Source organism: Myxocyprinus asiaticus, chromosome 40 (genome assembly GCF_019703515.2).
Source record: "Myxocyprinus asiaticus isolate MX2 ecotype Aquarium Trade chromosome 40, UBuf_Myxa_2, whole genome shotgun sequence".
In the NCBI taxonomy this organism is placed as follows: domain Eukaryota; kingdom Metazoa; phylum Chordata; class Actinopteri; order Cypriniformes; family Catostomidae; genus Myxocyprinus; species Myxocyprinus asiaticus.
The window spans coordinates 36561081-36578381 of NC_059383.1; the positions used below are offsets into that span (position 1 = coordinate 36561081).

Genomic DNA, 17301 nt, shown 5'->3' on the forward strand with positions numbered 1-17301 from the left:
ACTTTGTTAGTATTTGGTAGCATTGCCTTTAAATAGTTTAACTTGGGTCAAATGTTTTGGGTATCCTTCCACAAGCTTTTTGGCCCATTCCTCCAGACAGAGCAGGTGTAACTGAGTCAGGTTTGTAGGCCTCCTTGCTCGCACATGCTTTTTCAGTTCTGCCCATAAATTTTCTATCAGATTGAGATCATGGCTTTGTGATGGCCACTCCAATACCTTGACTTTGTTGTCCTTAAGCCATTTTGCCACAACATTTGAGGTATGCTTGGGGTCATTGTCCATTTGGAAGACCCATTTGCGACCAAGCTTTAACTTCCTGGATGACGTCTTGAGATGTTGCTTCAATAGGTCCACATAATTTTCCTTCCTCATGATGCCATCTATTTTGTGAAGTGCACCAGTCCCTCCTGCAGCACAGTACCCCCACAACATGATGCTGCCCACCCCCATGCTTCACGGTTGGGATGGTGTTCTTCGGCTTGCAAGCCTCTCCTTTTTCCTCCAAACATAACGATGGCCATTATGGCCAAACAGCTCAATTTTTGTTTCATCAGACCAGAGGACATTTCTCCAGAAAGTATGATCTTTGTCCCCATGTGCACTTGCAAACTGTAGTCTGGCTTTATGGCGGTTTTGGAGCAGTGGCATCTTCCTTGCTGAGCAGACTTTCAGGTTATGTTGATATAGGACTCGTTTTACTGTGGATATAGATACTTGTCTACCTGTTTCCTCCAGCATCTTCACAAGGTCCTTTGCTGTTGTTCTGGGATTTATTTGCACTTTTCTCATCGAACTACGTTCATCTCTAGGAGTCAGAATGTGTCTCATTCCTGAGGCTGCATGGTCCCATGGTGTTTATACTTGCATACTGTTGTTTGAACAGATGAACGTGGTTCTTTCAGGCATTTGGAAATTGCTCCCAAGGATGAACCAGACATGTGGAGGTCCACAACATTTTTTTCTGAGGTCTTGGCTGATTTCTTTTGATTTTCCCATGATGCCAAGCAAAGAGGCACTGAGTTTGAAGGTAGGCCTTAAAATACATCCACAGGTACACCACCAATTCAGTACACCTCTTATCAGAAGCTAATTGTCTAAAGGCTTGACATCATTTTCTGGAATTTTCCAAGCTGCTTAAAGGTACAGTTAACTTAGTGTATGTAAACATCCGACCCACTGGAATTGTGATATAGTCAACTAAAAGTGAAACAATCTGTCTGTAAACAATTGTTGGAAAAATAACTTATGTCATGCACAAAGTAGATGTCCTAAATGACTTATCAAAACTATAGTTTGCTAATATGAAATCTGTGGAGTGGTTAAAAAATTAGTTTTAATGACTTCAACTTAAGTATATGTAAACTTTTGGCTTCAACTGTAATTCAGGTTAAAATGTTTAATTAAACATTAAAACATTGACCTGTGTGAGGAGAGAATATTACTTTTGGTCCGAGATATGACTGTCCTAGGAACATGATGATGTGCTGTCCAATTTATAAAATAAATAAAAAAATAAAAAATGCAGTAATACTAAATCAAAAGACAAGGAATGTATGTTTCAACACCGTTTTATTGTAAAGCTTACTATTTCTAATGAAAGCTGATGAAAGTGAAATATATAGATGTTTAAATTTTTTTTTTTTTTTTTTTTTTTTTTTTTAATATAATCAAGCAGGAAATGTATGCCTTATATGTATATGTTTTATTTGTTGGGTTTAATCGTATTCATGCAGCATCTTGTAAATGAAAGTAGTCCTCATAATACAATCGACACTTAAACCCCTTCGCCGGAGAAAGTAGTCCTCTTACGACAACTTCATATCTCAGTTTTAAACGAATCCGCCAATCTGATCATAATTTGAGTGTTGTTCCGTTTTTTTTTTTTTTTTTTTTTTTTTTTTTTTTGCCGTTTAGTATTTATCATGTTCGGGTTTTTTTTTTTATTCTAGAAAATGTTTTCCGGATGCTCGTGTCTACAAGGTAACCGCTCGGTGACCTAAAGTCTCGCGAGAGCCGCATGCGACGTTCTCACACAGTGTTTATTGTGTATATTTGGAGTCCTACAGAAACCATATACCTAAAGCTACCACAAACCTTAACCCTACCACTAAATCTAACCCTAAATCTAACCTTAGCAACAGCGACTTAAACTCTCGCGAGACTTTCTTTCGTGGGTTACCCTCTAGACAGCCGTGTGCTGCTAGAAGGTAGGCGGAAGCTTCTCCTTCCCTTCTCAGTCTCCTACTCGGAAGTAGACGTTAGTGTCTATATTCCGTTCATTTTATTTTTTAAATCAGTTTGGAAGGATCCCCTTTAGTTTCTAATCCCCCCCCACCAAATTTCAGGGCGAACATGGAGGCAAAGCTGGACGCTTAGAAAAGATGACGGAATCCGATCTGCTCCTTTATTTTACCTCCGTTTAATGGACCGGATGATCTGCGTTTCCCACAGCCTTGCAGGGGAGGTAATAACCTCAGTTTCTAAGAGCTTTAATAACAGATTTAATCATTTAGCTGGAGTAAATCTGCCACAAAAGATACAAGTGTACATAACGAATATTAAACTGGCTTTCTTGGTGTAGCTGGCTGTTGGTAAACCCTTAAAATGGACCTAGTGCTGCGTCAACACTGTAACACAGCTGATGTAATGGGTGTAGTAGTGTTTACAGTCATTCTTCACAGCAAATAATAGTGTTATTATACTGTTATACATCAATCTTGAATCTATAATATGAATGGGTTAATGTGATGCTGAATCAGGTGTGTTCATTATATATTGTCCTCAGAAATTGAATGGCAGATGAACACCACCATCACCAGTCTGGAGCAGATTAATCATAAATGTGAATTTGAAATGTTTATTTTAATTGCACACAAGCATTTTTGATAGTTAGTCGTTTGAAATATACCCTTTTAATTCAGTTTAGGAGTGTAGATTTTAAATAAATAAAAAGTACATATGCATAATAATAATAATAATAATACAGAATAATCAATAATAATAATATAAAATAAATTATCATAATTATAAATATATATATATATATTTTTAAGAACACCTATCATGCAAAAAATATATCTCAAAGGCAGTGTTGGGTGTAATGCATTACAATTACTGTAATTTACTTTTTCGTTGAAAAAAGTAAAGGGATTACTCTTTAATTTTTCAGTAATTTAATTACAGTTACTTCTGATATAATTGTGTTAAATACTGTATAGACTATAGAACAATTCTATATAAAACAATCATCTGGTTGAGGTCGATCAGGGTTTTAGAAGGTAATAAGTAATGCAATACATTTTCAAAAGGAGTCATTACATTTATGCATTTGGCAGACACTTAAAAGCGACTTACAGTGCACTTATTACAGGGACAGTACCCCCGGAACAACCTGGAGTTAAGTGCCTTGCTCAAGGACACAATGGTGGTGGCTGTGGGGATTGAACCAGCAAGTTATGTGCTTAAGCCCACTGTGCCACCACCCCTTTTCTCCCCTATTTGGAATGCCCAATTCCCAGTGTGCTCTAAGTCCTCATGGTGGCGTAGTGACTCGCATCAATCCGGGTGGCGGAGGACGAATCTCAGTTGCCTGAGACAGTCAATCTGCGCATCTTATCACGTGGCTTGTTGAGCACGTTATCCATGCACAACTCACCACGTGCCCCGCTGAGAGCGATCCACATTATAGCGACCACGAGGAGGTTACCCCATGTGACTCTACCCTCCCTAGCAACCGGGCCAATTTGGTTGCTTAGGAGACCTGACTGGAGTCACTCAGCACACCCTGGATTCAAACTCACGATTCCAGGGGTGGTAGTCAGCGTCTTTACTCGCTGAGCTACCCAGGCCCCCCAAATGTATTTTATTCTCTTTACAGTAAACTGACAAGTTTATAAATGAGAACAAAGTTGAATAATAAAATACAGTTCCAAAGGCAGCTTATACTTCCCTGACAGATCCAAACATACAGTATATTATCTAAGCTGGTTTATGTGTTTAATGCTCAGGTAGCTGTATCCAGTGGGGAGGTAGGCTTTTCCAGGGTTCGTGATGAAGTTTGCCGAGCCCTTGGAGAGCCGGAAGCTGTCGTCTTTTCTGGAGAAGGCAGTTTCTAGGGAAGCCAAATTGTGGAAGGTTTACGTGCCAAAGAAACTGACCAACCTGGTGAGTCTGTCAGCGAGAGAGCAGATGGTTTGTTGAGTATAACGAAACAGTGTTTATATTGTGGTAAGCAGGTAAACGATGGTAGTTTCGGTTTCTTTCTAGGTCCAAATAAAATTTGAATATAGTTCGTTACAATGCGGTAGTTACAGTGTACCATCATTATAAGTACTTGAATGCTTTGGAGGCCCTTAGTTCACTAGTTCTCATGATAAGCAGCAGTTTATGTCTGATTTGGAAAAACATACAGAATGCTCTGCACAAATATGCACAAGAACACAAGTTGTTACACAGCACAACACAAGGTCAATACAAGACCTTGTGTTTTAAAAGACTGCTCAACAGTCTGTCACAAACATGCTGAGGTTAAGATTCCTGGTTTTAGGTAAAATACCCTCTTCTGTGAAAAGAGATGTGCCCAGTTTCACGATCAATAAGATGCATCAATTAATGGGTTTGGTGCATTTTTATGAGGCTGTTGTGAGGCGGTTTCTCAATAGATAATATATATATATATTTTTATACTGTTGCTGTGACTATATTTGCTGTGTCACATACACAGGATTTTCTTCAACTTTTACCACTCTTGATTTCTAAAAAGTAAAGTCTTAACACATTTATCACACTCTTTTTTTTATTTAATTTTTAAATATTGTAAATGTTTAATCTGAAAATTTGTTTCGTTTAATAGAATTATTGGGTGGAAAAGAAGCAGATGGAAATGATCATTTTAAACGTGTTTTTTTTTGGGGGTTTTTTTTTTTTTTTTTTTTTTTTGCTAAGGGTAATTTCATAGCTAATATTTTACGTATCCTAAATACAATAACATTTTTGCACATTTTACATAATTTTGCAAGATTACAGCCTGATTGGAAATATAAATATTCTGCTCACAATAGATATTCAACTTGATTTGTTTTTTTTTTTTTTTTTTCAAACATCACTTTTCATCTCATGCATGTAACCGGTAACAAATACACTAACTTTTAAAAACTTTATTGGTGTGGTGGAAATTACGCCACAACTGTGAGACAGCTGTAATTAAAAAAAAATATATAAAAATGGATTTTTTTTGTTGTTCACCCAACAAATATTGAAATAGTCTTTTTTTATTTCTCGTAAACATGTAATAATTTGTATTTTTATAATAGATTTGTTTTCATAGTTTAATATTGAATGTCCGGGTCTGGGACAAGGCTAAAACGGTAAAATCTATACTTATAAGGCATTTTAAAAAGTACCAAAAATGAATGAATGTCTGGTAAAAAGTTGAAATGTGTCCTTCGTATAACAAAAAAAAGTTTAAATCTGTTCATGAAAGTGCCCAAAGTTGGAGAAACACACATATGTGTGACACTATATGTATGTGTAAAGATCATGTCCATGTGTATAATTTAACATATTTTTATTCCTAAGGATACAGATATTTCCCCTGAAAAGCGTGATGAGGCTGTCCGGTGGTTGAGGGATGTGCATTCCCAGCTCAAACTCTATCCAGAGACCCTCTGCCTGGCAATCAACATCCTGGACCGCTTTCTGTTCACCATCAAGGTAATGTTTAAAACGTCTGATCGGTCGAGGTCTTCTGCCCCAGTCAATGATTGTGGTTTTACAATGTCTTGAGTGTTTCCATATACAGATGCTCGTGACAGGTGAATTGGATTTATTAGCTATAGTGTTGAGTATATAGATTATATTTTGGCATGATTAACATAATCAAGTTTTGAGTTGTGTGCAACACATTGTTTGGCCCTATTATAAAACTTTGACAGAGGCAGTTAGGGCTGAAACAATTAGTCAACGTTATCGACGACGTCGACAACAATAAAAAAAAAAATTTGTTGACAAAAATGTTCATTGCCGAACAGTCATTTGATCTCATTTAACATAACATGAGATTACATTAAACTCTAATGATGAAGCATGAGAGCAACACTGCAGCTCGTGCCTGATTGAGGAGAGGAAGAATTACACCGCTCACAGATGCACTCTAAACTTTCACAGCTTCAGGTGATGTAGATCGCAAAGTATGAGGGAATTATAATGCAAAAATATAAAATAAGTAAATACAGAAGCACTCTTGTTGTGGAGTAACTCCTCTAAAGCAAAACTTGCGTGTCGAGTGTCTTTAAAGGAAACACCCTGGCGTTACATCTTTAATGCAGTTATATTTAATGCGTTATAGCTTCAATAAAGTTAAAATAATACAGAAGCAGGTCATGTAAATAACTACAAACTCAGAAACTGGCATTTCTCTGTGCGGTCAGCACCTCTTCTATGAGTTGTGTGAATGTCCCGATCTAAGGGGGAGAGATTGAAACTGCACCCGACTGATGCAACACTCTGTCACGGAAACGCTTGTCCCTCAAGCGCACACGCTTAATGCAGCAAGATTATTGAATCATTATATATGCGTCACTGTACATTTCTTATCATGAAGAAAATTGGCAATACGCAGCTTTATTAATAAGAGAGAGTTTGTTTGTGAGTTAAAGATGGATTGAAGTGAACAGAAAGGTGAGAGAGGGTAGTCTTCGCCCCATTATACACTGCAACAAAATGCATTTTTGATTTGTTTTTGTTTTGGCTTGTTTTCCAATATAAATATCTAAAACTCCTTTAAAACAACGTACATTTACTTCAGCAGCTCTCCTGCAGAAGAAAAACATGTTATCTGAGAATGTTGAATATAATATTAAAAATAAAAATATTTTAAAATATCTAAAAATCCTTTTAAAAAAGATGCATTCACCTGAGCAGCAGCATAGAAGATATTTAGACTTGCTTTTAGAGAATAGATCTTGAATATAAGTATATTTTGTCTTTACTGCACTCGCAGAAGTATAACCAAGTGAAAAAATACACTTATATACAAAATACATTTATATTTAAGATGTATTCTCTTAAAACAAGTCTAAATATCTTATATGCTGCTTCTCAAGTAAATGTATCTTGTTTTAAGTTTTAAGACAATTTTAAATGGAAAACAAGACAAAAACACTTGATAACAATAGGATTTTTTTGCAGTGAATTTCTTTACTGAATTAAACTTTATAAAAGTATTTTTTTGCCATTAATTCAGTGAATGACATTTAGAGGTATTTTTAAAAGATGATTTTGTCCTCTTTATTGTTTGTATGTTTAATACCTTTTAAGTAGGTGCACAAGCTGAATAGTCGCTTAAGATCTAATGATTAATTGTTGCAATAATCGGTGAATAATCGGCGAATAATCGTTAGATTAATCGATTATCAAAATAATCATTAGTTGCAGCCCTAGAGGCAGTGCACTTTTATTATGTAATAACAAGCTTTAAAGATAAAAGTTAGGTAACTGTTTAGCTCAGCTGTTATTAACAGTTGGGTATTTTTTACCCTCAGCAGGCCATATTCGTTTAGAGCTTTAAGAAAATGCTCTTGAATTTTCAAGCGCTGCAGACAGTTCGAGAATGTTCCTTTAGAGAACTGGAACTGCTGTAGAATGTACAGTATTTTTAGAGCCGAGGCAAAAGAATGCCATTATTGTGACTGTTGGATTTGTATTTTCACAGGTAGTACAATACTATTTGGCAGTCACTTTAGATGAACTGGAAATAAACACAGGAAGTGTATGTGTGTGAGAGAATCATTTGACCTTTTACTGTGCCAAACTCAATGTGTGCACAGTACAGTATGCAGAAGAACAACAGAACAGAGTATTTACACGTGCATTTTTAATAACTGGAAAGCTATTCAATCATAAAAACCGAATTTTTAGTTTTAATTTCAAGTGCAGAAATAATGCTCGCTGCTTGGCATTAGCATAGTTTCAGAAGTAGATTGGATTTTATATCAGTTTTGTGGATACATATTTATTTTGCCATGTGTAAATGAACTGTTCATACCTAATCGGATGGATTGGATCTTAACGATCAAGATGCAATACAATGTGTTAATAGGCCTATATTGCATTTCAGTCATTGATCAATGTCTCTCTCTCTCTCTCTCTCTCTCTCTCTCTCTCTCTTTATCTCTTTTAGGCCCATCCAAAGTACCTGCGCTGCATCGCCATCTCTTGTTTCTTCCTGGCTGTTAAGACCAGTGAGGAAGATGAGGTGAACATAATATTAATATGCTGATCTATGATCAGTTGTGTCCCCACTTAAACTTATGTTTTTTTAATCATATGAAACTACTGAGCTGATTCATGGTCAGCATGTCATCATGGTCCCAGTGGCTTATTTGATGTTACACAATCTACTTATATTGTAAAAGTTATATTCTGCTGTGGGAAACATTGACCCACCATTAGAACTAGACTGAGTGACATCACAAGGGAAGCTGGTCCCTTAACATTCCATATACAGTATGTCTAAAATTAAGCTTACCCTTGTCGTACAAACTGTAGTTTAGTAAGAACTGTTTGTACTTTACCAAGGCTAAAGAGTAACCAAACATTTCCTTCAGCTCCTTCATAAAAACACAGATAGAGAAACTAACTGTAGATATGTTATGACTGATATTTTCGAAGTTGTTTCTTTCCTACTAAATTAATTTGATATTTGGTGATTTATTCGGTTTCATTAATTTGATAACCTGGTGGGAGCCTGGGTAGCTCAGTGGTAAAAGACGCTGGCTACCACCCCTGGAGTTCGCTAGTTCAAATCCAGGGTGTGCTGAGTGATTCCAGCCAGGTCTCCTAAGCAACCAAATTGGCCCGGTTGCTAGGGAGGGTAGAGTGACATGGGGTAACCTCCTCGTGGTCACTATAATGTGGTTCGTTCTTGGTGGGGCGCGTGATGAGTTGAGTGCAGATGCCACGGTGGATGACATGAAGCCTCCACACGCGCTATGTCTCCGTGGCAATGCGCTCAACAAGCCACGTGATAAGATGCGCGGGTTGATGGTCCCGGATGCGGAGGCAACTGGGATTCATCCTCCGCCACCCGGATTGAGGCGAGTCACTACGCCACCACGAGGACTTATAAGCGCACTTGGAATTGGGCATTCCAAATTGGGAGAAAAAGGGGACAAAAAATAATTAAAAAAATTGGATAACCTGGTTATTTTTTGGCAGTTCTTAAAAGAATAGTTCACCCAAACATGAAATTTCTCTCACTCACCTTCATACCATCCCCAATGTGTATGACTTTCTTTTAGAAGAATATTTCAGCTCTGTAAGGTTCATCCAATGCAAGTGAATGGTGGCCAGAAGCTCCAAAAAGCACATGAAGGCAGCATAAAAATGATCAGCAAGACTCCAGTGGTTAAATCCATGTCTGTAGAAGAGATCTGATAGGTGTGGGTGAGAAACAGATCAGTATTTAAGTATTAAATATGCAATGGGTATGGCATAAGGGTGAGTAAATGATGAGAGAATTTTCATTTTTGGGTGAACTATTACTTTAATAGTTATTTCTGTGGAAAAAGTGGCCATTTCTTCTGGCTTTAGTTTAGGAAGCTATTACACTAATTAGTGAGTTTAACTAATACTTTACTATTAGAAAGAAAGTGATTGTGTATTTTCAAACTGTGTGTGTGTTTTTGTGTGTTTTACTAAGTTCCCACGGTCATGGAAAACCTAGAAAGGAATCTAAAACTGTGATTTCCAGTCTTGGAAAAAGTCATGGGAAATGCTATAGTGAATTTTTCTAGCTATGCTCCACTCTAAAATATTTCATTAGCTACAGTAGATATTGCTTTTTGATCAATTTCCCTGTTGAGCTGCAGTCAAATTGCTTTTTGTCTTATTTCAGACATTTGTACTCTTGAGTATAATTTAAGGTTTAAATCCATCCCAGGTTTCTCTATAAAATTATTTTAAAGTCTTTCGTTCAGTAATCACAAATGACTAGAAAAGTAATTGAAATAAATTGTTCGAAAGGTATGGGAACCCTGTTTGTTTTAGTTCTGTATGCTTTTATAGTGTTGCTTTGTACATTTCTGTGTGTTTAACCTTTTGCTGTGTGTTTGTGTAGCGGATCCCGTCTCTGAGAGAGCTGGCCTCCAGCAGCAGATGTGGCTGTTCTCCATCAGAGATCTTGCGGATGGAGAGGATTGTTCTGGATAAGCTGAACTGGGACCTGCACTCCACCTCTGCACTGGATTTTCTTTACATTGTGAGTACACATACAGTATACACACACTCACAGGGACCTACACGATGCCACCAAACTCTGCAGGTCTGCATACAGTACAGGTCAACTAGGAATGCATTGGTGATAATTAGCCTGACCAGACCGATACTGATAATATTGTAAGTGCATAACATCAGACCTTATTATTCTAATTCAAACAGGATCCTTTTTGTTCCTATGTTTCAAAAAAATATTCATTTATTTTGCTGCACATTAAAATGTTTTGACACCTGATTTCAATTAGTTGGACAGAGTTTTTTGTTTAAAAACAAGCAAAACAGTATAGATTTATAATGTCCACCACCATATCAGTTTTTGTCCATGACAAAAAATCTATATCAATACATCCAGAAGCTGTGAAAATGTGATGGATATTGCTAGTTGAAACAAATGAAATTATGTAGCTTGATTCTGCTTTCTCATATGGGTTTTGAGGAAAGATTGTCTTAGCTGGCATGTGGAAGTTGGCATATACACCGATCAGCCACAACATTAAAACCACTGCCTAATATTGTGTAGGTCCCCCTCGTGCCGCCAAAACAGCGCCAACCCGCATCTCATTATAGCATTCTGAGATGATATTCTCCTCACCACAACTGTCCAGAGCGGTTATCCGAGTTACCGTAGACTTTGGCAGACTGGTTTAAACTGACATTCTCTGTTGACCTCTCTCATCAACAAGGCGTTTCCGTCCACAGAACTGCCGCTCACTGGATGTTTTTTGTTTTTGGCACCATTCAGAGTAAATTCTAGAGACTGTTGTGTGTGAAAATCCCAGAAGTACTCAAACCAGCCCATCTGGCACCATATATATATATATATATATATATATATATATATATATATATATATATATATATATATATATATATATAACTGGGCTGTCAATCAATTTAAAATTGTAATCATATTCATTACATGACATGCCGATTAATTAATAAAATTAATCGCATACATTATTATTTGCTGAGAAAGGCCCCCGAATAAATAATGCAAAATAATTGAAATATTTCTAAATATAATACATAGGGCCTAAAATAAATATATAATATGGATTGAAATTCAGTTTGAAATAAATAGCATTGATTAGACAAAGTGGCTAAGAACTTAATATATTGTTTTATTCTCATATCATTGAACAAGCCTAAAGTTGACTGCAATCTGTTTTGCATTTAGTCCGTCAATGTGTCCAGTTCTCACAGTATGCGTTCTTGCATTCCGTCCAAGTTATTTTTAATTGTCGCTCTAGGTACATGTGCGTGCCTCAGACGGATATGTTTGAAGCATCTGACTGGTATTTAGCATTATAAACGCAGATTTTTTAGGACGATGTGTCAAGTTAAAAGTAGTGGGAACTTTGAAAATCGCATCTCAAGATTCCTGTGTTCTGTTGTACTTCGCCCAACTGTTGTGCTTCCTCCTCAGTGAGCAGTTCTCATTCTGTGGCTGCGCTGCTTGTGAGGTTTGTTGAGGTGTGCTGCCACTTGTTGATGCGGCTTGTAAAAACTGATGTACTTCAAGCTTGAATTGCTTGTATGGTAGGAAAAAAATTTTACTTTTATTATGGGATTTACATACGCGATAGGGGGCATGATTAATTACGTTCATTTTTTTAAGCGTTATTTTTTATAGAATCACACTAAATTAACGCATCATGTTGACAGCCCTAATATACACTCACCAACCACTTTATTAGGTACACCTGTACACCTACTTATTCATGCAATTATCTAATCAGCTGATTGTGTGGCAGCAGTGCAATGCATAAAATCATGCAGATACGGGTCAGGAGATTCAGTCAATGTTCACATCAACCATCAGAATGGGGAAAAAATGTGATCTCAGTGATTTGGACCGTGGCATGATTGTTGGTGCCAAATGGGCTGGTTTGAGTATTTCTGTAACTGCTGATCTCCTGGGATTTTCACACACAACAGTCTCTAGAATTTACCCAGAACAGAAAGCTGAGGCTGCAGTAGGCCTACCATCTGTGTACCTCAGCAGATATGTAGATTCATCAGACCAGGCTATGTTTTTCCTTTCTTCAACGGTCCAGTTTTGGTGAGCCTGTTTACACTGCAGCCTCAGCTCTCTGTTCTGGATACACTCTCGAGAATGTTGTGTGTGAAAATCCCAGGAGATCAGCAGTTACAGAAATGCTCAAACCAGCCCATCTGGCACCAAAAATTATGCCACGGTCCATTTTTTATTTACCCATTCTGATAGTTCATGTGAACATTGACTGAATCTCCTGACCCGTAACTGCCTGATTTTATGCATTATATATAGTATATATATATATATATATATATATATATATATATATAAATATAAAAGTATAATTAATCTAAATATATTGAAATATATATTTATCTTTCATTTTATTTATATATATATATATATATATATATATATATATATATATATATATATATATATATAAAATTATATAATTAATAAAAAAATGTTTGTTACCCTCTCTGTAGTTCCATGCAATGGTTCTGAGCTGTAAGTCTGGCCTGAACCCATCACAGCATGTGGCTCTGCTCACCCAGCAGCTTTTCCACTGTCTGGCCCAAACTGCAATGCTGCAGGTGCGCGGTTCAGTGCTCTCCCTCACCCTCATCACACTGGAACTGGAGAAACTCTGTACTGATTGGCTCGCTCTCACTGTCGACTTGCTGCACAAAGCACAGGTAAAAACTTAAAATCTCAAACAGATGAAGAAGTTTAGGAGTTTAAAGATTCTTGTTGGCCAGGCCTAATAATCGGCCATCAGTCATTAAAGGAATGACCTAACCCTTTACCACCCCCCCCCAAAAAAATTGTCACAATTTACTCACCCTAATGTCGCTTTAAACTAATATGAAATTATATCTTCCGTGGAACACAAAATATAAATTAAAAAAAAGTCTTCACAGGGTTTATTTGCCATATAATATAAGTAAATAGTCTGTCAAGCTCAAAAAAGGACAAAAAAGAAGTTGATATGACTTGTGGACTGTATTCCAAGTCTTCTGAAGCTAATCGATACACATTTTAGGTTGAGCAGAATGAAAGTTAAGTTGTTATTCACTCTCAAAATCAAATCATAAGGCAGCTATGTCGATAACATCAAACCTCATTGGTCCTCATCGCATCTTGTGAACAAACATCACAATATCATGACGCATGACACATTCTGTGTACAGTGGCACATCTGTGATCAAAAAGATAGAATATAAATTTACAACATTGACCCTGTTTACACCTGGTATTAAGATGTGTCTCGGGTGGTCCGATCACATGTGGTCAAGCATGACACATCGCTGCTTACACCTGGCTGCTTAAATGCGTCTCCTGTGACCACTTGTGTTCAGATTTCGAGGGGATGGTCTCTGATTTCATGATGACATATATATCATTCACCATGTCAGTGTGTTACTGCATGTCTTTAAAGCACAACAAAGTCAGAAAAGACAAAGCATGAAAACACTGCGTGCTGTTATTCCCAGATGCATCTGAAATTAAATAAAGCACAAACGCAACATTTCAAGAATTATCTGTTATTTTTGTGTTACCTGTAATGAAGGTTCAGACATTTGTGCTTCTCATCTGTGTTCATTGTGATTCATTAAGTTCTCTTGCTTGTGTATGTATCCGCTGTATTTTTAACTACCTTTGTAATCCGATCACAAAACTTTTTAGACTCTGTTTACACCTGTATTTGGCGCTGACCACATCTGATTGGGTCACCCGAAACGTATCTTAATACCAGGTGTAAACAGGTTCATTGAAACCAACAGCTGTTTGTTTCTTATTAAGTTTTACAGTATATTTGTACTATGTGCGTAACGTGTCTGGAGAAGTATATACATATAGAGGGCTGTTTTAAAAGATCACTTCCTTTTAAAAGATCAAATGTTTATTGCAGATTTGTGGCTTTTATGTTTGTAAAATTAAATAATGTAGATTAAGAGATGAGTGTCAAAGGGGTTGATCTGAATGACTTGTGCAGAGTGACAGTTTCCATTGTTATCAGGAGACCAGTTGCAAACATTTCCATTAAACAAAAGCATTAATTGATCAGAAAGATCACAATGGTCTATGGTCACTCTAAACTAGATTTTGTACGTCTGACCTCAGAATTAAGACTTGAGGATTTGGACATCAGCGTCAGTCACGTTTGCAATGATCCAGTGATCTAATTATTCATTTCTTACAAAGGCTCTTTTCATAGATAAAGTTGACATGAATGGAAACGGTAAAGCTTTTAGTCAGAGCTTTACTGGTGCATAAAATTTGTCTCACATGCTCCATTTCCTGTAGGCTTTTAACCCTTATCGTAAACCCAAAAGAGGTGGCTGTTAACAGGGTCATTCACTTCTCCAAAGTGAAGTCAGTTATCTCAAGTCTAGTTGCCACTGTGCTTAAAGCAGAGCTAAAATGAAGGCCTTTATTTAAATTCAGTATATTCAGAGTAAAAACTGGGGTTCTACTGTTACATAATGTACCTTTTAAACATACACATTTAGTAGCTAATTCTGAAGTGTCAACATCTCAGAACATCACGTATATCAAAGCAGAAGATCTGATCATGAAGCAGATGTTTCAGTGTGCTGGCCTTCACTCTTATTAGCAAATTCAGATCAGCTCATGTCAACCTGTCTGACAATTACATTACTAACTAGTCTTGTTTTTTTTTTTTTTTTCAGAATGTCCTGAAGTTTCCCACCACATTGTTATTTCCAGCACATCTCAAATTCTGTATAGTGTTTAATAGAAGTCAGAGGTGGAAATGACATATTGAACGTTTTTGAAATAAAATGTCTGAATCCTTTGTTTTGTTTAGGCTAATTTCAAAGCTAGTATTTTAAGTGTCCTAAATACACAAAATTAACCCTTTAACACCTAGCTCTGGTCTTTAGTGACCCGGGACCTCATTCCACCCCCTGTTCCTCATCCAATTTTGGAGTTATGCCCCCACCTTTTAAGGAATGGGGGAGGAAATGCATTGCAAATTTTTTTTTTAGACCTGAAGAATTAATGTAAACATAACTACCTTTACATTCTTAAAATAACGTACCTAACATAGCTACCTTTACAGTATACTCTGTTCAGGATTTATTCCTACATAAGTTGTGTGACCTCTTTTCAATGAAATAGCTGTATATTGCATTTTTATTGCTGTTTGGTTCAGTACATAACGATATCTTATTAGCCGGATAGCTAGCGGCTACTTAGCCTCATTGTCGGTTTTCATGGCAGCATGCTATGTAGCCGCAAGCCTGCTAATATTTCCTTACAGGCTAATTTCATTCATGTGATTCAGTTGGCTAGTTGTGTGTTTAATGTTGCCTAATGTTAAACTACTTGTGCTTTTAGCATCACATACCTGATCCAATCATCTAGATGTAGAACAAAATCTCAATATTTACTCAAAAGATTATCATTGATATAGAAAAAAAACCTGATAAATGTAGAGATCGTTTTATCTCCCAGCCCTACATGGAAGTAAACTATAGCAAGTTTTACACATGAATTAGGGTTAGGGGGGTCACTGTAACGCAGCACTTTTCGTGGCATGTTGTATTATTAATGAGATATTTGAGCAATTTTGCAATATCTGTTTATTTGTTATTGACGTTATTATATTGAAAGTTATTTCTAGTTGTATTAGAACTAATACATTTTTTTTCACTTTTCTCTTTTAGATGGACAGTTCTCAGCTGATTGGCTGTCGAGAGCTAGTTGCATGTTGCCTGTCCACACACATGGCTTCCCTGCCTCCTAACACTGTGTATATCTGTCATTCCCTGCTGCCTCACGACGGGGGAACCCTGCCCGGCTGGCAAGACTCCTTCGTTCCGACCGCATCGGGCTGTGACCCTCACCGACCCTCTAACCCCAACACAGCCCACACCCACTCTTGCCCCAAGCTGCGGCTTCACTGCAAGTCCTCGGCCAAGCGGAAGGTAGAACACATGGAGGTGGACGAGTATTTCGATGGGATCAAGCGTCTGTACAATGAGGAGAGTCCCCAGGAGGGGGCGCTCCAAGGCAGTGGTGAAACAGTTGGAGGGGGGCCGGGTTTGAGCTGCGGACTGCCTGTGGTACGGCAGAATGCTGGCTCCTCACCCTGCCCACCTCTCCAACCTGTCAGGGAAACCTAGAGCAAGAAAACGCCTAAACAATCACAACCTCAGCAAACATGTTCATCTGTCAACCTCAGAGCAAGAGAGAGCCAAAAATACTAACATAAATACATTGTGCATGATGCTATTTCATAACCATTCACTGAGCATAAGCATAAAAGTCAATATATAAAATGAAATTTTTTTTTGCAAAAAAAGCAGGAATACTTTTCTCCCTATCTGTGGAAAATTTTTGACTGTTATTATTGTTGTTTGTCTCTCTAAGTGTATTCACCAACCATTTTCCTCTCCTCTCCTTAATCTTTAACTTTTCATCGGTATCTCCTTTTTTCAGTTTTCTTGTCAACATGTTTGAGTGCTGAATTCATGACTGAAATGTGCAATTTTGATGAATATATTGTCTTTTAAGGCTATGGTTAAAGAGTGGCATTTATAAAGATGTATATTAGTTTTGTACAAATGTACACTCTCATTCTCTTGGTTGATGGCTTTGTTTAAATGCTTGTGATTCGATTGTGTGTGTGAGTGTTTGAAGGGTGATAATTTCCCTATCACTACCTTATACTGAGCATTAAGGATGAATTAGTGTTACCATGGCACTAGATCACACTTGGCCTGACATGGCTAGATGAACTGTTTGTCGCTTGTTTTAAACATAGTAATGATGTAACTGTTATACTGAGTAGAATAAAAATACAAGAATAACATTGTGAACTTACAAAAAAAAAACAAAAAAACAACAACTTTAGATCTTCACCATTCCTTTGCTGATCATAACCTTTATGTGCTGTTTCCTGCTGAAAGCTCTCTCTTGTTCTGAGGTGCTGATAACAGTCTGTGCTGCTGAAGAGAAATCTCCCAATGCTCAAATAAATGAAAACATACTCTGAA

At 37.1% G+C, this 17301-nt stretch overlaps 1 protein-coding gene across 2 annotated transcripts; it reads left to right on the forward strand.

The window, feature by feature from the left end:
* The first annotated feature begins 2205 nt into the window (after nt 1-2205).
* LOC127430543 (cyclin-I-like) lies at nt 2206-17301 on the forward strand. Of its 2 annotated transcripts, XM_051680359.1 has the most exons (7): nt 2210-2464; nt 4008-4164; nt 5578-5712; nt 8180-8254; nt 10118-10258; nt 12763-12972; nt 15970-17301. In XM_051680359.1, exons 2-7 carry the CDS (start codon nt 4051-4053, stop codon nt 16426-16428), a joined length of 1134 nt encoding a protein of 377 aa, XP_051536319.1. In that variant the 5' UTR covers nt 2210-2464; nt 4008-4050; the 3' UTR covers nt 16429-17301. The 2 variants fall into 2 exon arrangements, with proteins under 2 accessions (XP_051536320.1, XP_051536319.1); XM_051680360.1 differs by lacking the exon at nt 4008-4164 and having other exon boundaries at nt 2206-2464.